The 21,501-nt window shown below is 45.4% G+C and overlaps 2 protein-coding genes across 3 annotated transcripts; one reads left to right on the top strand and one right to left on the bottom strand.

The window, feature by feature from the left end:
* Positions 1–50: 50 nt before the first annotated feature.
* Positions 51–12,591, bottom strand: Br140 (bromodomain-containing protein 140). Of its 2 annotated transcripts, none has more exons than XM_022835721.2 (4): positions 8,913–12,591; positions 7,776–8,027; positions 5,294–7,390; positions 51–3,843 (listed from the first exon to the last, which is right to left on the bottom strand). In XM_022835721.2, the coding sequence occupies exons 1-4, from the start codon at positions 9,633–9,635 to the stop codon at positions 2,209–2,211; spliced, it is 4,707 nt and encodes a 1,568-aa protein (XP_022691456.1). In that variant the 5' UTR covers positions 9,636–12,591; the 3' UTR covers positions 51–2,208. The 2 variants fall into 2 exon arrangements, with proteins under 2 accessions (XP_022691456.1, XP_022691457.1); XM_022835722.2 differs by having other exon boundaries at positions 51–3,840.
* An 878-nt stretch (positions 12,592–13,469) lies between these two features.
* LOC111261882 (uncharacterized) lies at positions 13,470–20,835 on the top strand. Its single transcript, XM_022835718.2, has 2 exons — positions 13,470–14,830; positions 18,518–20,835. Exon 2 carries the CDS (start codon positions 18,848–18,850, stop codon positions 20,270–20,272), a length of 1,425 nt encoding a protein of 474 aa, XP_022691453.1. The 5' UTR covers positions 13,470–14,830; positions 18,518–18,847; the 3' UTR covers positions 20,273–20,835.
* Positions 20,836–21,501: the final 666 nt, after the last annotated feature.

The raw sequence follows: 21,501 nt of genomic DNA, 5'->3' as shown, positions 1-21,501 counted from the left end.
GAATACCTGCTTTTTCTTTCGAGTTCCTGTTATAGTCATCATCATCATCATTATTATTATCATCTACTTTATTCAATTTATGTACAAAGGTTCTCTTCACTTTTTAAATTTCTGTTTATATTGTTTTAATGTGGTTATCTTCTATCGCACCGTTTATTTTAGTTTTTCCATCGTCAGTTGCTTAATGTTTATTTTCTTCATTGGTTGTTTGATATATTAAACTGCTGTCGTTTTATGTAGGACAAGCAGTTATCTGTCAGTCCCTAAAATCATCTCTTCATTTAGGTAATACACACATCTTGTCTTCATATTCGAACTTCTATCATCCTGTTACAATTATTACAATATTATTATAATCACTATAACGCAACTAGTATTTTTCTATATGCTTCAATGCTGCTTCTTTAATCGGCCTAGCTATCTTTCACAGGTGACAGGAGGATTGTCGCAGTACCAAGAGAGACTAGTTGCAGGGAGATACTGTCGCGCCCGGCGATTAATTTGTTGGACCAGTAATGGAGGTCGATAAATTTAAGGCAAGCAGACAGAGCTCGTACGCCTTCTGCCTCTGGCCAGCATCTGACAAATGACAGCCTGTCCTCCAACGACGAGTGATGAGGCTAAAGTCTTCGCTGCGCGTCAGTCACTGACACGCACCGCTGCAACGATAACTCTTGCTGGTGATGTTAAAAATGGTCAGGTTCTTCGCTTCGCTTCGATGATAGGATTACTAGTTTAAGTGTTTCTGTCATAATTTCCAAAAGAAATACAATAACCTATACACACATACGTATGTACGTATGCATACATACGTACATATATGATGTGAACTGAAATAGGCTATTGCAGCCGCTGTCGAAAACAAGAACGTTTATTATTTTCATTCTCATTTAAGAAAATGATGAAAATTGCCTCAGAAGGTTCATGCCGTTTAGTTGGCCGTTAGTTGTTGGCGGTCTGGTTCGTCCTGAACGGGAATAAGAAACTTCGATAATCATGGTAATCGTAATGCGAACAATACACTGCATTTTTTGGCCTTACCGCTTCATAAAAGTATAAACTTTGTAATACCTTCGGTTAAATCTACGGGCGTTATGTGTTTGATCTTCGTTGTATATAATTTACATCAATGCATTCTTCGCAATATAGAACACCGTGTTGTACTCATTCAGCACTAATTAAATAACTATACATCGGGAATAATTTCCACATGACTAACTCTTTGCCGATTCTCCCAGACTACTTAGATGGGAAGTGAACGACACTAGTAAGAAGCGCATAATAAATAATTTATGAAATAATACATTTTTTACAGTTATGCAAGGACCTGTTGTTGCCGTGGTTTTTAAAAATGCTAGGAATAAATTCACTCTTTCCATTAGTTACCCTGACAGGCACGAGTCACTTCAATAGTTGCTTGCTTACAATCAATCAATCAATGTACATGTACGTGAGGAGTGACTGATGAGCCAAGATGAAATTCACATTTTCTACAAATGCAGGCGAGTAGCGCCAATAATGCGGACGGCTACCGCTCGCTTGCTTGATGCTGGAACCCAACACAAACACTTTCATTATACAATGTCATAATGTAGCACTTGCAAAACGACACGAAGCCCGCAAATATTCGGTCGACAAACGCATAAACTACGAATTACATACGACGAATGTAACATCTAATGTAGTCTTGAGCTTATTGAAGGTCAAACGTATGATCGATTATTTTTTCAGTTGCTGGCAATTGATCGAAGTCGATCTTCTACGAATGAGACTCGCGCAACTCCCGCGTGTTGCGTGTGAACAAGGCTCAACACGAGACGCTAAAACCCTTCTCGACTCGTTAGAATTCTCGACAGCCATCGTCATCGTGGAAGGAGTGCACTTTCGACTACTGTAACGCTACTTGTATGGAACAAGTACACGTCGCCACAGGTCCAAGCTATCGTACATTATATCTTTGCTTCTAATTTTACCGCAATACACGTCCACCATCGCTAGTCTTTACGCTACTTCTAACGTTCCACGTGTGTTCCAGCCGTGTTGCAAGTGTTGGCCCCGCTCGAAGATTTGATGTACAAACAAACGTGGAAGATTACTTTTTCCTGCTGCTGCGACGACTGCTACGAGGCAAGACGCAAGTCACCAACACTAGCAGCACTAGCAACATCGCAATCCTTTTGCCGATGACTTATCGTCTTTGACTCTTTTCTACGAGATAGGATCCTCGCCTGTGGCGCGTGCCACACGGCATCGATGCGCGATCGCCTCTTCGAACGCTTTTTTTACCGCTTTTCGTTCAGCCGGCTTTCGGCTTGCCTGCAGCTTCTTTTTGTCGGTGTCAGCGTCCGGCCCTAACGGGACGAGCTTGCTACGCGGCAGCCACTGCCACGTCCGTTTGGCGTCAAAGAAGAGCACGAGGAATAGCTGCTGTTGCTGTTGCTGCAACGACAGCTGCTGGCTACTTCCTCCGAGCGCCCCGCCCGACGACAACTGTAACAACTGTTGCGGGCTACCTCGTTGGGCTTCGCCACCTCCTGGTCGATGGCTGCCGTCCCGCGGCTCTCGGTCCCGCTGCCGTTCCCTGTTACGCGGCCGCAGCTGCAACACCTGTGGTGGTGGAGCAGGAATGCTTATACCGTCGCTCGCTCCCCCTGAATCTGTTCCCAATCGAATACCCCCAACGCCACCATTTCGATCTTGCGCGGCCCCAGTGTTTTCATGCTCATTAGCCGCTGCCGCATCCGGGTCGATAATGAGGGCGGGATACCACGGGTAGCCCCTGCACTTGGCCCACACCAGATCCAGGGGCTCGAGCGGTATTTCGTACAGCTTTTGCTCGTCTAACCCCCCCTCACCATCCTTCAGCCCGTCAATGTCATCGTCCGCAGGCTCACTATTGTTACCACTACTAGCGCCACCACGCTCGATGTTGTTATTTTCGTTATTGTTATGACTGCTAACGTTCAGCTTGGCGGCTCGGCTAGCCGCCGCTGACTTTCGACCTTTAGTTTTGCAGGGTTTTTGCGATGGCTCGTGGTCATTATTGATGTTCATGTTATTACTGCTGATGTTTGAGGTCGCATTGTTGTTAGTGTTGCTGTTCTTATTACTGCTGTTGCTATTAATGCGAGCGTTATTCGTAGCCTTGCCACTTTGGCGAGGCCTGCCCACCCTCCCTACCGCTCTCGGAACCCCGCCCCGTGCGGCACCACCTCCGCGACCCTTTTTTGGTGGCCGACCTTTCCTTTTCGGTGTTGACGTCGACGCCAGCGGCCCTCGTTGGGTTTGTTGGTGCTGCTGCTGCTGCTGCTGTTGAGCATGAACCTTTGTAGCATCATCATCATCATCGTCATCGTCGTCGTCGTCACCATCACCATCATCATCATCATCATCATCATCATCATCATCATCATCGCCATTTTCGCTTTCCTCCTCCTCCTCCTCCTCGTCGTTATTGTCTCGAGCTGGTCCGTTGTTGTTAGCGGTTCGCGCATTTATTACCGCTACTGTTTCACCACCGAAGTCGGATTCTGTCGCGTCGCCCTCTTCGCTATCGTCAACTTCTTCCTGTTCCTCTATATCACCATCATCGTCATTACCAACTTCTTGCCCATCTTCCTCGTCGTCGATCTCTTCGCCGTCAACATCGGCTTCAACCTCGTTCTCGTCATCGTCCTCAGCCCCTTCGTCTCCGACTGCCCCCTCCTCGTCGTCGTCGTCGTCTTCTTCATCGTCGTCGTTCTCATCTTCTTCGTCCTCTTCTTCCTCCTCAACGTCCTCCGATTCCTCGTTACGGCCCTCATCGTCTTCCTCATCGTCGCTGCCCTTTTCGCGATACATCTGCTGAATAGTCCGCCGTTAGACGACAGCCCGTCCAAAGTGACGAATGACGGAACACGTAACAACGATGGTCAGTTCGAACATACCGTTGACGTGGTAAACGTGAACGGCAGCGAAGACACGCAGGAGAGAACGAGAAAGGGATACGAAAAAAGGGAAAGAGACAGAGAGAGGAGAATAAAGTAAAAAGTCGTCAACAACAAACAAACAATAACAACAACAACAACAACAACAGAGCGGATACGTGAGTTAGCGTGAACTTCAGTAGAAGACGAACAAACACGATTACAGTGACAACTAGTAGAATATTAGTAGTTAGTGATCAAGTATCCTAGTACTATATATATATATATATATATGTATATATATATATATATATACACATTAAAATCGCGCAAGAATTGCTTCCATAACCATCACCGGCACTATTTTTAACACTTGAAGGGCTTAACTCACATCGGACCACGGACAGCAAGATCTATAAAACCGTAATTGTTCAAATAAGTTATCGTTTGGAATTGGTATCTTAATGCGGGGAAAAACGCCTCGTTGTGTACAACGATGCTTATCGATTATTTATTGTGTGTGCCTTGGCCAGCAGAATTATACTTTAGTTTCATACATACATGTGTCGGCAGATATTCACTATAGATGCTAGATGATGGGCACTTAACTTTTGTCAATTCTCCGCCATTATTCGTCTGTCAATACGCAACGCTCAAGCTCGATAAAACTCAAGCAAGAATTAAGACGTCACATTTGTGAAGAGCCTAGTATCCCTACGAAAGTCACCGTAATAAGTAAGAATTCGTATTTTTGCACTAAAAAAGGTGTCGTTGTATCGTACGTTTGAGACGACAAACTGCTGCTACATTTCGTCTGCAAGTGATGAGACACGTTTTTGCAATAATAATCATCACCTGGTGCTCAATGACGTATGGCAATTGCTCTATTACAAAATCTATATATATTTCATAGCGAATACTCGGTGCACGAGGCCGAGTTCCCTATGCAGCAACACGTCGGATCGACTTCAGTTGATAGTATCGATTTATTGTTTTTGATTACTTTATCTTACAACACGCCTAAAACTTAGCAATAATGATATATATATATATATATATATATATATATATATATATAACTTTTTGCTATTTGCGACAGCAAGTGCGTATGTACAATCGTTCAACCAGATTCAAACCCTTATGGCTGTTTGTAGCATCCAACCATTCATTTGAATTCTATGGCTTTATACCGCGTTACGTAGCTCATTATTGGCTTATACAGTTGTTATACGATAAGATATCATAAATATGAAGTCTTGTCTCTTTTTGGCATTTACTATTGTATCAACTTATTGTTTGTAAAAAACTCATTGTACTTCTACGCAGGGTACATCGGGAACATCATTTGTATCCCCAGATCGTCGTGCTCCCCACGGGTCGACTCTCACCTTGAACGACTCCTTCTCTGGCTGCGAACCTCCTCCAGCGCTATGGTGCTTGTTACTGCCATGATGATTGTGGTGCGGTGGTTGCTGATGAAGGTTCGCGTTACCCACGGTCACAGCGGCATTTGCCTGCTGATCTGTTTCGACCGTAGAATCACTTTCAGTGCCCGACTCTTCATTATCGTCCAATTGGCCAGACATTGTCTCCTTAATACCCACAACCTCTTCTTTCGGCTGACTTTGTTGTTGCTCGGAGTCGATAACGTTTGCTGTCTCAGTGGCTTTTTTCTCGAGAGATAGCTTCCGACGCAGCTTGACAAGCTCGCTGCGAAGCAATCGTTGGTATTTCGTGCGAAGAGGTGAGGCATCTTCCAAAGCCACCATTTGTTGCCGACCCTTCACTGCGCTCACTTGAGACTGGAGGTTCAGTGAGCGAAATTCATCCGACCGAAGGAAGTCCGGCACGCTCAGTGAGCTCACCTTCAAGGCAGGCGACAGCTGTTGGCTATCGGCAGCTCCGTCTGAACGTCGGTGGCTTGTGCGCGTTGAGTTCAATGGCGGTGAAGGGTGAGGGTGTGGCGTTATTAAATCGCCATCACTATTATTATTATTACTATTGTTCGATCCACCACTGACTTCTATGCTGCCTCGTATAAGCGGGTTGGCACGTAACCGGCCCGTACTGTAATCGAAGTTCACCGACAGACTTTCGCGGTGGGTCCGAATGACCTGTCCGCCACGGTCACGTAGTTTGATTGCCGCTTTGTAGAAGATGGTATCCTTAGCGTTGTACGTCATGCAATTGGATACAATAAGGTTGAAGTCTCGTTCGAAGTCACTGAAGGACTGATATTCGAGATTATTGACCTTAGTTCGCATAGTGGAGAAATCCATAGGTTCCTTAATCAGCGCGAGGTAGTCAGGCACCTCGTGGGTATCAACAGGCTCAGCGAAGATTTTATGCGGGTCCTTCTCCTGTAGCAAAGAGATCAGTTCGTTAAGCGCCTTCGGTAATGGGCTAATTTCCGCAAGGAAATGGCTCTCCCGAAGACGAATGTGTTCCCTTTTGAGCTTTTCGCGTTTGCGGATGAGTTCACAGAGTAGCCGTGCGCGTTCCAGGTCTTGTCGTAGCCGCTGCCAGTATTTGAGTTGATCACGCATCGCCACTGTTGCGCCGTCTAGGTCCGGTTCGTTCCTATTATGTCTGCTGCTGAGATGGGACATCTGCAGTCGACGTAATAGCGACACACCGTTACGCGATTGACGCTTCAGTGTCCAATAGCCGACTAGACGTTGTAGAAAATCAGCCTTGCGGGGTAATGACACTAGTGAAGCAACGTGCATCATTCGCTCCTCCGGTATCGTTGGAATCGAGACGATTGGCAGCGCTTTGGCACGCTCCTGAAGAATCTTCCGTGCGCTGCGCATCTTGTCCACTTTCTTATATGTCACGGGCGCGTGGCTGTCACAAAAAGCCGTCTTTCGAACTCCGCTTTGTTCGCCACTCTTGCATTCCTCCAGCTTCATGTACAGCCCCGCCTGCTGTGCACAAGTTACGTGGAAAGCCGTATAGCAGTTGGCCTTGTGACATTGTATGCACGCGCCCTGACCGCGTTTTTTGCAGATGTAACAGGTTAGCTTCCAACGAGCCGCCGGAATGTTGCAGATGTTGTCAATCGGTTCAAGGAACACCGTGTTGGCAAAGTACACTTCGGGAACCCACAGCGCGCAAACAACGTGACCCCACTTGCCGTCGGACGTCTGTTTAAAAGCGCCGCCGCGATTTGGGCACAGGACACAGTCGACGGCCCGTGATGGCGATTGTAGACATCGCCGACATAGCCATTGGCCTTCGGGGATGTACGGTACTCCGTAGCATTCTTGGTGAACAGCTAAATTGCACATGTCGCAGAAGAGTATGGCGTTAGCATTGTGGCATTCGCCGTCTTGGCAGATCGCACAAACAGCGTCGTCATCGATGGCGCTTCCACTGCCTCCAGCACCACCAGGCGGCGCATTTTGCGCCTGGAAGTAACTCTCTTTCTCGAGTCGGTCCATCAAAAGTTCGAATGTATCACCAGTCACTTCTGACTGAATGCCCTATAGTGGAGAAATTGACAAACATATAGCAAATATCAGCAATTTTCGTCTTGCTATGTCTCGTACCAGAATGTATCTATATCCACGCATATATTAGTGACGTTGCTTATCCACCAATAATCAATTAAGCTTTGAAACGACTAGTTTTATAAATATATAGGTTGACAAGAGGCATTATTTTATAACTAGAAGCAGACGAATTTCAAGAGGCAATTTACAGGCCAATGCGCCTGATTAAAGTAAACAGCGTGTTTCCTTGTTCAACTCTAGGATTTCGTATATTGGTTAAACGACCCGTGCGCATCCTGTCTCCAGCATCTATAAACTGTAACAAATTTCAACTGCTTTAAGGAATCGTCCAAATGCTTGGCTTGACGTATTTTACCTGTTTCTTTCGTTTGCGATTAATAATCTCTAACCAGGCGGTGTCTTCTTCGTCCATATCATACTCCACCATTTCGTCCAGTTCCTCAGGCGTCTTCTCCGAAAATCGGTAATAAGTGGCAGGCCGCTGGGGTGCATCTGAGCATTCGTAATCTTCAACTAGCGATACAACAGCTTCTGGAAGCCGTACCGGGACGCCTCCAGCGCCACCGGTTTTGCCACCATCTGAAGCACCTGCTAGTTTTGCTCCCGCCTACAAAAAGGCGAAATTTGATTAGATTTTTGCACAAATAGACATTTAATCGTTATACCATGCGCGATACACAGTGTTATGTCAATAACAAAGCTTACTTAGGACGCCTCTTTGGTAGGATACTATAGCCAGACGGCAAAATAATATGCACAATTATGCCTATGCCTATACTAAAACTGTGATATGATGCCGGCAACTCAAATTATTTCCTTAGATTCCTAGACTATGTGTGAAGAGAGGACAAATTTTCACTAATCAAAGTTTTGCTCAAAAATCTATTCTACGTAGTCTGAAGTGCGGTTGGCGCCAAATGAATATTTGCCTCTTACATGCCTATATATAATATGTATAACATACATATAATACAGGATTGGGACAATCAGACTTTCGTTATTTCATTTGTTGCGTTGGATTTTACTGCCGATAGCCATTAATGATTACTTGTAATCTTGTAACCATTAATGTAAGCTTGTAATCAATGCGCTTTCATGTCTACACTAAAAAAAGATTTGTTTTGGCTGGCCTTATTGTTACAAGCATGTTTAACTATTTAAGGATAATATACAGAGTGCAATGAATACGATTACGTTCGCTTTAATGATTCTTTTATAGAGGTAATACTAATAGGTTATATATATAATGTGGGATACTGAAAAAGTGGTTTTCAATGAACTGTAGCTGAGTAAAGGCTAAACGCAACCGAATCTATTCCAATAACAGTACCCCAGGGCAGCACCACATTTAAAATTGACTACAACTGCACAACAGACACGATAATGATTATTATAATATTAGATCAGTAAGAAATTGAAACCGCCGCTGAGAGGTCATAATGGAAGCAAAAAATTTGAAACCTCCATTTCCTTAGTTCATAGCATACTGTACCTTGCTCGAGCGCGCCTTCTTGCTTTTCGCTGTTTTGTGAGGACTGCGTGGTTTATCCGGCTGACGCGCACCCTCCGGTCTATGACCTAACAAGTCCGCCTCGTCGCTCAGAATTACACTAAGAGGTTCCTCGATATTGAGTCTGTACAATCCGCCATCGACATCAATTTCGACGACTTTCTGTGCTTCAGCATATGTCAGGCCCTCGCGCGGTTGTGCCGTCCCGCTTCCCAAAGACGCACCGGGCAGTGTAGAGGAGCCCACGGCAATGCGAGGGGTGTCCGCCCTGCCTGGACCCTTTATATTCGTTGTACCTGATTCTGCGTTTCGGTCAGCAGGAATTGTCCCGACCTGTGCGCTGTTGCCGTTAAGGGTGGCGAGCTTTGTTTTATTTTTACCCGAGTCTAAAACTCCTCGATGATGGGTGCTCTCCTTAATGTTTGGATTGCTACTGACGTGGTTGTTATTGTTGTTGTTGTTGTTGTTGTTGTTGTTGTTGTTATTGTTACTAGTCTCTTTGTGACTCTCTTTACGAGGAGAGCGTGCACGTTCGCACGCAGCCATGATTGCATCGGCCTCATGGCGCGTATTGCAGATATGGAACTGGATTCCGGACAGGGTTTTGTATGATCGGCCGCACTCGCCAATAGGACAGATAAACGGTGCACTCTGGTTCCGCAACGAATCGCAGACCAACTTGAGCTGGGCGCCAGTGGGAGCCATGCCTTCTTGCACCTTGCACTGCGCTTAACCCGCACTTCAGAGTTACGAAGAGACCCTGGATAACCGATGGACCCTGTTTACAGAGAGGGTGGTAACAGGATGCGCATTTTGACAGGTTAAGTCCGTGCACACACTGTCCTACAAGTCGACCTTAGGTCATACAAGACTCAATGCTTTGAATGAGATAGATTCGTATAAAACTATGTTCAATGAAAACCTTAATTTTTGCTAGCTTATCTTAAACTCCGTGATGAACCGCCGGCGTTTTAGATAAGCAACGTTTTGCTCCCAAAAGACTTCTTTCCGATTGTGTTTGTAACTCAACTTAGGCACCACTATGGTCGTTTGGTGCTTTCGCCGTCGTCATGGCCGTTTAGCAGCACAAAAGACACGACTACGCAACCGACGTCAAACGATCAACGACGTTACACCGCCAGTCACTTGTCGCATTCGATCCGTCCGACACTGAGCCGACATCGTCCAACAACTACTGCGGCTACGACAATTGCTCCTGCAGCAGCAGCAGCAGCAATAGTAGCCTGCCTAGGAGCGGGAGTCGGCCCCTTTCAGCAGCAGCATAGACCGCGGCGCCGGCGGCAGCGCCAGCAGCGACAGCAATAGAAGCAGGAGGAGGCAATGGAACAACTCCGCGGTCTGCTCGGTGGCGGGCACTCATAGAGAAAGTAGATTTCGCTCTGGCGATGGCGCTCGCGGGTCGTCGTGGGCTCAAAAAACAGGTCGGCAATGTGCCGTTATGGCGTCACGAGTTTGTTTCGCTGGAAGGGTGTTGGTCGTAACTGATTGCATGTGTTTGCTTATTTGGATCCAAGCAAACAACACTCGCCCGTCTTGTTCCGTTTTCAGCCCATCAAACGTGAAGCGGAGCAAGGAGCAGATACATAATTGCAGTTGCAACTCGCCGCTACCCAGGACAACATACACTAGAAACAACCCTGGGTTGTTACTAGCTAATGCTACCAATGACCCGAGACTCCATTCGGCCAATCCGTTGACTGCAGGAAGAGTAAATTGCTGGGCGCTGATCTATGCAGATACTCGAATAATGTTTTATTGCTACAGTTCATGGAGCCGTAGTGAACCAGCAAAATCTGTTATGCATCACCGTTCATCACAATCGCCAAAATTTGATAGCGAAGGTTGCTAGAAGCCGTTGGCTATCTTCATTAATCCTACAGCGCGCTCGGTCTTACTGCTGTCAAAACCAATTTGCTCTATCCAGCGTCACTGTTTCCCGGTCGAAGCGAACTGGGTTGTCAAGGGCAGCTTAAATGTCAGGCTCTTCACCCGATTAGTCATAGAGGTATACACATATATCACCCGCAAGTTACTAAGCTCTTCTTTTTGCCTACAGTTACACGAAGAGCATCAAAAGGAAAGCGACGGAGGACCCTCTGTCATCAACAAAAAGTATGATTTATATTCCGCTCGATAAGTTTACTTGTTGTTTGGCATTTTAAGAGTCCGACATATTTCCCTTCACTCGCACAGAAAGGACGGTACTAGTTTGTGATCAATAACGCTAACAATATTACACTAGCTTGCACTGGCTACCACATGGTTGTAGGAGCTTAAACTCATTTCACTTCAGTTAAATCGACGTTGCTATAACACAATCCAGGACGGCCAACTTATTTGCCTCCAAGCGTGCCACTCCCGTCCCCTTTATTTATTCTTCCGTTCGTTTTTTTTAGTCTAGTCTTTTCAGGTGTCCATCCTTGTACTGAGCTAAACATCAACAGCAATTATATAGTGCTCGTTGTCGTCGTTTCTGTTGCAGCTGTCGTTGCATCGACTGGTGCTGCTACTGCTGACGTTTCCTCGATGCTGCTTATGTATATGCTGTTTATGGTTGCTACTGGCAGCCGCCGTTCAACGGAGACGGATAATGCACATTGAGAAAAGCAAACACGCAATCAGATACACTGAGGAACAGCAATCTCTCATTACTAACTGCTGCCGCTTGTTTTCTAATCGTCTCGTTGCATTGTTTTATACCACTTAGCCTTGCTAACGCACGAATCTAAGCGTTGGAAACTGTCATTGTCGACTGAAATGTATAGAACAGCGGAGAAGTAGATTAGCCTGGAAAGTAGACCTTTGCGGTCACCTACCACTCTCACGACCCTATTGTTACTACTGCTGTTGCCGATAGCAGCTGGGCCTGACTGAGCTGGGCTAAACGGACGGACCACCCTTACGATCGGACGGAAAACCTTGCCCGCAGTACTGCCACCCTGCGTCTGTCAATCTTTGTACTACGTTCCTCAGAGTTTGCTGACTACTGGTGGCTGCTGTTACCGCCGTCACCGCCGCCGCCGCTGCTGCCATTTGTAATAACAGCACTATCAGTAGCGGTTTACTCCTGGCCCTTTCACCGTTTCTGGACTTAATGGGCCCCGCTAAAAGAATACGTTTGCGGGCTAACGTCTACACTGTGTCGATGATGGCCGCCGAAACTCGTCCGTCACGTAGAGCGTCGAGAGCCCTGTCTTGTCGTCTCTTCCGCGACAACGACAATCGACAGCAGCATGGTCCGCCGCATTTGATTGTGTTCGAATTGTTTGACCGGCTAGAATCAAAGCTTACACTAGTGGCGCTCCATGGATGTTTATACAATTTGATGGATTCGGTGGCCCCACAGGCGGCGGCAGCAGCAGCAGCAGCAGCAGCTCTACCACTCATACGATGTGGGTGTCTGGGTGCTTGCTATCTAAGATGAACAGCGGTAGAATCGTGCGTGTCCCTCTTACTCTCTCTGTCTCTCTCTATGTAACACTCCGGAGTGCCATCAAGTATGCGCTCCGCTCGGCTAGCTGAAGCACGGGGCTTTGATATGTCACTCAGCACACTTCATCGTCATTATCGTCGCCTTCGTATTCGTACGGAGTCGACGATCGACGAGCTTGCGCTGCGACCGCCATTGAAGCTTGCGTTCACTGCTGCAAAAGGCTCTATACGAGCCGTGGTCTGTATTCACCCATTTAGGTTGTTTTATTCTATTCGCGAGTCGAACAGCAGACGACGAAAACAGTGGAAAGGATGATAAATTATAGTAGTAAGGGCGGATGCCTGGAGAAGAGGCGCGAACGGAGCACTCTCACAACGGACTGCGTGTTATAATAACACTATTAGCGCAGTTGATATTTTAATGGAGCACCAACCCTTATTGAGAAATACGGGCGCAGCGGCAACAGTAGGAGCAATCAGCAAGATCAGCGTTGACATCACCAACGCGCAAGACGACAACTGCTGCGATGTGTTCTCATACCGCCGATTATGTCTATGGACGAAGAACACAACATCGACGTTGATTCTGCCTGTATATCGCGTAGATATCAACCTTTCTTAGAGAAACCGCGTGTACCAGTTTGTTTATATCCGTAAGGGCCGACTCTAAACTATGCGCGTGTAGTGTGAACGTATTTATGCGGAGTGAGCGCGGCTGTGTTGAGTCGGGCGGCCGGCAACACTAGCATATGGTCACTGGTAACGGCGGCAGCAGCAGCAGCCGCCGTCGTGTCGCACATCGTTATAGCAGCAGTAGTTGTATTTTTTTTTTTTTTTTTTGTCTTATTGAGCAGTCCCAGTTATTTTTACTTATAAATGAACAAGCATTCGTGGTGGCCTGTGTCTCTCCGCCTCTGGACTCACCGCCGGACAACGACAGCTGAAAGAGTCGTAAGGGTGTACATAGGCCAATTATTAGAGACAGTACGGTGGAGCGATAGAGTGTATCGCAGCAGCCGAAGCAGAAAGAGTGAATGAACAAGCGAGCGAATGATGCCGCCGCCGCCGCCGCTGTCGCGAGGCAAGGGAGGTAGCCATGTTGTTTTTGCACGACGACAAACGCTGCCGCTTCCGCCGCTGCTTGCTGCTACTGCTGTCGTCCAAGTCCAGTCTCGAAGAGTCCTGCTGCTCTTGCTGTTACGGTTTAGTCTGTACGGTGTTTGCGGCTAGAACAGGGCAAGCGAACTTAGCTACGGTCAGTTCTGCGATAAACTCCGTCTTGAAACTTCGTGCCGCTGCACAATCGACTGCCGACGGAGCTAAACTGCAGCGCGGGTAAAACAGTAGCTAAACGGACTGAACGCCGTTCGTGGGAGCGGACACCGCGAGAAAAATTAGCTAACAACAGCACATAGTAGTCGACGTCGCGTGGATTGTTTGTTATGGTAGTGAGCACTGTGAGTGTGGTGAGACTTTGACGACAAAGAGGAGCAGTCGGCTCGGCGACACCGACGTGAAGGCCCAACGAAAAGCGGCGCCTACAACTGCCACGGCCGCTGGAATCCGGTAATCGGACAACGTTACGGAATTTGCTAGTTGGCGCGTACGACTGAACAACATTGCTGGCGTCACTCATTTCCCCCATTGTCGTCGTTACCGTACCCTATAAGGTTCGATTCTTCCGGAGAAAGAAATTGGAAATTCTAAAGTAACTGATTTTGATCGCCAATTTGTGACGAATCGTAAAGTGCAAAAGGAAATCGCTCCGGTGTTTATCCACTGTGCTGGTGTGAACCTGCAACATAAACAAACCGACACATTGAAGAAAACATACCTGGACTGGAGCATATATAGGCGGAAAAACTATCGGCGAAACAGGTCGAAGTTCTGTGTTTGGATTATTACCGTTAAGTCGAGATCGAATGAAAGAGTGACAAAGAAAAAACGGTCGCAATTTTTGCCAGTAAGAGCGACAGCAACACTTCAACATTTCACTACACAATTATCCATTTCTGACTCCGTTTGGTGGTTTGGCAGGCTGCAATGGATCAAGTTTAGTGTCCATGATGTAGTAAATCAATTCCGTGTTACATATGTGTATATATATATATATTTAAGGGTCTCGCCGTTGTAGCATTGAGTATCGCTGGGCCCGTCGATAATGAATACATAGTATTCGTGCTGATAATAGTTTGTGTTCGGTAGAAGGAATGCTACGGAACTACTCCGTTACTCGTTGTTAAGCAGCGTCGACAGTTGCGCGCCTAGGACTTGCCTAGTGGCGGTCTACTTTGGTGATACGAATAAAGCAAACGTGTGTCCGTTCATCTAAACGGGCTACTGCTGATCGACTTCCGCCGGTCACAAACAAAACGCAAGAAGATCCACATTCTGTTAACTCGCAGCTGTGCTAGTTTGTCGCTCAACATCGACCCGTATACATACAGGCAAGTATTGTCCAGTAGTTACTAGTGTCTGGTAGGTTTCTCAATAATACCATTAATAATAGAAGAAAGTTTGATCTCTAATTTAATATATGGTTGTGATCAGGAATCCATATATATTTCAGACTTATTCTACTGCCACTAGACAGCAGACTACGGGTCCAATGCTGTGTATTTTTATCCAAACGTTCAAAACGGCGATAGCATTAACGGCATAACATAAAAAGCATTAGATCGCGTTAAGAAACTATTTACGTATATTTATGTAGACAATTGTATATGTTCATACATATGCGTTTTATTATGAATCTTACTTTAATCAGCAATACTATATACTGTGAGTTACTGTCGAACAGACGAACAGTATTATTTTTAACGTCTGTTTATTCTACATAAGTTTGCTGTCAAATGAGAAATCTGTCGACATGTTGGAGTTCGTATACTTTGTTGCGCGAGTGGCCGACGGTGTCATCCGCCAACGCTGTCTGCTAAATAATCGCTGGAATTAAAATATTTTCTTTATTGGTCCCGTCTCTTTTTTGAGTGGGCCATGGCGACGACAGTCGCGGGCGCTTACACGCGTCAACTACTTAAGTTCTGTCATTAACGGTTTACAGCGTGTGACCTGCGCTACAAGTTTAGTGATCAATAATGGTTCAATACCGTACAATACACATCATATATCTTCCGTATGACAGAGAGTTAGTTATTTGATTCGTCGAATACACGTGCCAACTGTCTAAATTTCGAGATGTCTCCTATCGTGACAGCAAGTAGCTCACGCCAGCGCTATATATGCCCATTCTTAGTTATAGTATGCAACGTGCGCGGGTCAGCTGCTAAGCCACATATACGCTAAGGTACAGTGACCAAAATTGTTCGTGTTCTATGGTTATTAATTCAACGTTTAGTTTGTTGCCTATAACGTGTGGCAGTATAGAGACCTGTGTAGTTTAATGTAATTGGCGTTTCTTTTGAAGTAAATACTAGGGCACAGCGTACGCAAGATGGCGCACAAGCTAAATTTAATGTATGTCGCGCCATCTAAATGTACGTTACCTACCATAATAATAACGATCATTATTACCGTCATAAATTGAAAGCGACAAATCAGGGGATCAGGCGATTCGATTACTTTTTAAACTTTCGTATAGACTCATCAGCGAACAAGACGGTAACAGTCACGACGTTGATTTGGCTACAGTGTTTTTTAGTGATGTTGACGTATCTTTTTCTTAGCGCGATATTTGTGTAATTAATTCTAAAGATGAATTGTTTGTTTAATGTGGTCCTTATTGTTAGATGAATCTGGGTATAGATGTTAGTCAAGAGTACCCAGAGTAAGGAATTATTCGTCAGTTATAGTTAAGAGAGGTTAGCTTTACACGTACGACGATATTTCCGTAATTTCTGTCTTACAGCTGCGGCGCTGCCAATACTATCCACAGGTGCCTTCATATATATTTATGTTTGTATTGTTGTTTGTGCTAAAACCTCATCGATCCGCTTTAACACCTATACGCCTCCTCAAAATATCCTCCTATCCGTTAAGCGAATGCGGATGACGTTTATGTAAACAAAGACGGCAATTGATTTCGACTGAACCGACCGTTTTACGGGCGACGAATTATTTAAGATAGTTTGTGAATTGGTGTCTATAATTAACGACCGTTACGTGTTAGTCAGTTTATTTGGAAGTGCACATTTCGTGTACTTATTTCGATGGGTTCGTTCCCTGCTGCAAGGGCACCAGTGCTACGTCGAGATAAAAGAGTACAATGTTCTTACTGTTGAGGTAGTAGTTTTCTATTTTAATATCATTTCTCGGATGATCAAGTAGACTGCTGTTCATCAACAGAGGACTAATAACGCTTGCTTTATGATTATCCAGCTAGTTTTCTCCTATCCAACGCGACACAATTTGGCTTCCAATTACCCTGAAGGAAATGCAGAACTTTTATCAAGAAAGGACGGAACATTTCCTAAGGAGAAAACAATGTTTTTTTTTGAGAGTAAAACATTCCCCTGTTGAATTGAAAAATAACGTTTTTTTTTGTTTTTCTGAAAAATGAAAACTTATGTACCGGAAAACATATACACGTTCTGATTTCATATAAGTATTACGTAGATACGGTTTTCACACTATAGCACTCATTTGGACGGAGTAAGATGATCATATAGCAATGTCCACAACATTGATAATCTGTTACAACTTTTGATGGTATTGACTAAGTGGAAATTTATGAACATTTGATGATCTAGCTAACAGCACACGTCTATCTTGTTTAAATAATAGTCATGTGACGGCTTCAAACCGGAAAGGTTTAAAATACTAATTTTTTTTTTTTGCATAAGGCGACGAGCAATTTTTAAATCGCTAAAAAATATTGCAGTGATACAAAACCTTATATTGAAGAAGTTTTTCAGTCTACACTAGACTCTCGGTAGAAGTACTTACTTATGCACATCTCGTGCTACCGTGGATGGTTTGAAAGCGAATCTGCATTTTCAGAGCGCCGCGGTGGTACGGGTTCTATTTATGGATCTAAGTAAACAGCCCACTTGTCGACTGTTATTTTCACTATCAATGGACAAGTAAAGTCGCTAAGTATGTCATATATTATAAACGCATTTCTAGTTAAATTGGGCCTTACGAATATACATCGCTCATAATAAGTGCTAAGAAATACGCGTTGGATTCGTGTGCATTGAACTAACGCAAAGCATTTGATGGGACTGATGGCCGTGTTCTGGCCGTTGTTCGATCGATGAAACCACCCTTTTCGAGGCTTAGATAAACTAGCACTCAAGTTGGGTTTTACACTTATGAGAAATTTGTTCGGTGACTCTTAATGTTGAACTGGTCGGTTTTTCTTCTCATGAGAATTCATATTATAATTAATTCGATTTAGGCTACTGACTACGTTTTGCTTATTCGTGGCATAGCAAAATAAAGGAAATGTTCTCTAACAAAAATACTGCCAATGCCGTGAATACGAGCTTTGTTATCACCCTGAATGAGTAATTGCAAGGCACATAATCGTTCTCAACATTAGGCGTTCTAACAGTTTCATGATGATATATATGGTATATTTATCTATCTAGTTGGTTCGCATTATGCCAACAATCATTGTACACTGTCAAAGCTAACATATTGCTTTTTTTCAAATTGAGTTCCTTCGATTTTTAGTTTTTACTCTGAAAGGAAGGTAGCATTATTGAAATTATGTTACGAAATGAGCCAATTTTTTATGTTTTACACTGCTACAGATGCTGGATAGCATTCTAGTGCACACACACACACACACACACACACACACACACACACATACACACACACACACACACACACACACACATGTATGTATTACTAATGTGCATGTAATTGGCTAAAGAATAGTAATCTTTATCCTCTTCTTTTATATATTCTATATTGTTTCTAAAAGTATCTTTATTTTTCACTTTCCACTTATTTATTTTTTGAAGCAGTACATTCAGCCTTTAATAATAGCCATAATATATTTTTATCGTGTTCCAGCGTCCGCCATTTATTATTACCTCCTCATTATTGTCCTATTTTTTGTGTATGCGTGAAATCCTCATATTTTGCTAGTATCAAACGCTATGTGATGCCATATCATTTTAATGTTGTTTTTGCTCTTATTTGTTTTGCTACTGCTGTTTTTACAGGTGGAGCACCATATCGAAAAGCGCAATATCATTCAAATATAGCTAACAACATTAAGAATATCTCTGCCAAGTCTGTGCAAGTGCAAGTGGTGAACCACCTTACGTGATCAGTCCCCACCGTTCGGCCGATCTATGTCCGGTTGAGTGGGCAGTAGCTGATGGCCGTGGCTGCGGCTGGATGCGTGGCCGCGTACCTCAGACGCGCGCGGAGCCCTGGCACCGCGCGCTAGGCTTCCGCTGCTGCTACCTCCGAGGCCTGTCTTGCCTTGATAGCGCATACGTCAACGCGTCGACGTGGCGCAGCCCGCAGGAGCAGGCGCGGAAAACAACATGGATGCAAGCAACGACGTCGACTTCGACGCGTTCTGGGAAGAGGAAAGTCGCAACAAGACGCGCAATCGAATTCGTGTCGGCCGCCAATATCAGGCGTCTGTGCCGGCGCTTCTCAAGCCTGGCGAGAGTGATAACCGCCGACTCGAGGATCTGGAGACATTGCGGTGGCGACCTGAGTCGTTGAGCGACCAAACTATCCAGGAGTATCTATCAATGGCCAAGGCAGTCAGCGTCTTCAGTCGCACTCTGGAGCACCGAAGTCACGAGAACCTGCAGAGCGCCATTAGAGGGCTGACCGAGTTTGTCATGAGCCATCATCCGTGTCATCGTGACGCGGGCTGCCGCATGTCGGTCAAAGCCAACTGGACTAATAGGGAAGCCGAACTGCTGGCGTGCGCTATCGACCGATGTGAGAACGCCAACCGAAAGAAGCTTGCAGAACCGGAAGATGAAACTGGCAGCGAGTGCGAGGATGGCGCCGAAGGAGAGGACGGCGCGGACGATGATGATGCAGTGCTGGGTGACGGGGATGGTGCGGCGACAAGTGACAACGACCACGACGGTAGCGCCGGCAGTGCGGCTGGCACGGGCTGTACCGATCCCGACGTCGATACGCCCGTTGACGAGAATCCGCCGTCGGAGATCAAACCAATCCCAGCGCGAATTATTGGTCGCAAGTCGGATAACCAGCAACATCTGTTACTGGGGGGTGGTGCGACCAATACAGAATCGTCTGCGCTAATATCTACTAGCGGCGGCTTAGGAACAGCAGGCAACGATGGTGGCGGTAACGGCCGAGGGGGTCGAGAAGGAGCTGCGCAGACTAGTCACGGAGGGGGAGGAGCCGCAGGCACGGGAGGTGCAGGAGGTGGTGCTGCACCCGGCCAGGGCAGTCTTAAGTTCTATCTAGGCGGCCAGCTTATACTGAAGCTGAACCATCAGGCTCACCAAGAGCGAAAGTCGTGGGTTGAAGCACCTGACAACCCAGCGCAGGTGACGTCGCCTGCCGCCGGCGGAGCCAACACCGGAAGCGGGAGCGGTGGCGGTGTTAGCAGTGTTGGTGGAGGAGGAAGCAGTAGTGGCAAACGGCGAGGGGGCCGTAAAGCCCAGCGTGCCTCGACCACCTCGACAGGAATTGCGTGGCCGGAGCGTGGCTCACCCTCGCAAGAAAGTTCGAGTTCGATCGACTCCCACAATTCGGCCCCTAGCCACGGACCACCGACGCCCGGGTCCACGACCACCTCCACAGCAGCCGTACCAACTACGAACAGCGGGTCCACTGCCACAAATAACAACGGTGGCAGCAACAGCAGCAGCGTCAGCAGTGCGAGCAGTAATAACACTTCAGGCGGACAATCTTCCTCCACTGCACAGCAGCATAGCCAACCTATACCTCTTGACCTGTCCTCACAGCAAAGTTAGAGTTGTGACACCGAAACAGGCGGTAATGTCGACAACCGCAACAACAACACCAACAACAAAAATGACTATTGTGTTCTAGTACATAGTAATATTAATGGTCAGTGTATATCTTGTAAATAGCTTTTAGTGTAAAAGAGATGAAATATTGAGAATAAAGATTGATTAATAGTATTATTAATTAAGCTAATAATTAAATGATGAATGAAATAGGAGATGGATGGATGGAAGGGTGTAGAGAATCGCCGTGGAGAGAAATAGGTGATTTGGGAGAAATAAATCGAGTTAAAAAGAAAGAACAAAAGATGCGTTGAGAAATCGTGCGCAACGGCGATAATGTAAAGGAGATATAAGCTGAAATGGTAAACGTGAACGAAAAGATTTGAGATTCGAGTTATAAACAGGAAAAACGACAACTTTGAAAAAAACTCCAGGAAAATCGATGGGGAAGGGGAAGTACGGAAGCGAGAATGTACTGCTGAACTATGAAGGAAACCGTAAAGGATATATAACAATGAAAATGATTGGATGTTTAACAATAAAGCTATTATTGTGTTCTCATTTTAGATTTCGTATTTGTTTTGATGGTGACGGGCACAGGGTTAGGATGACACACTTTAGTTTGATTCGAACAGAGAGCAACGAGAAATAACGACATGTCTCGCTTGTGATTTCGTACAGATGGGAGACATATGGGCAAGCAGAAAGGGTTTCTGTTCTGCCAGACAAATATTAGATATTAGACTAAAATAAAATAATATTTAATCAAGTACGATTCGGTGAGAACTCAATTAAGGAGTTGTTCTTTATTTTACATATTTCGAATAGCCATTGTCGGAGATCTAGGCAGTCCGTTTCGGATAGTCTAAAATACAGGTAACACTATATATACGGTGCTTCCACTATGAGGACTTCACAGTATCTGCTTTTGGGCTGTGCTCAGAATGCGACATGACTAGCCTAGCTGGTGAGTCTTAGTTTTAGTTTTTCGTACGGTTGAATTTGACCAACGTGAACATGGCTGCATTCCTCATATATTTGAAATCGTTGTTTAGTGTTCATTAGCTCTCATGATTACCTAATGCATGGGTATCAGGGTTAAAAAATCTTAGCTCTATAAAAAAAATCTGATAGAACCTATGGCATCCTGGTGTATTAGCTGTTGGTGTATTTCTACTTTTTTAATGGAAACATCTTTATATTCAAATCGGTTCGAACACAGTGAAGTGTCT

Source organism: Varroa jacobsoni, unplaced genomic scaffold (assembly GCF_002532875.2).
Source record: "Varroa jacobsoni isolate VJ856 unplaced genomic scaffold, vjacob_1.0 scaffold_608, whole genome shotgun sequence".
Classification (NCBI taxonomy): Eukaryota; Metazoa; Arthropoda; class Arachnida; order Mesostigmata; family Varroidae; genus Varroa; species Varroa jacobsoni.
The sequence above is the reverse complement of the archived record's forward strand: the minus strand, read 5'-3'. Positions and strand labels throughout refer to the sequence as shown.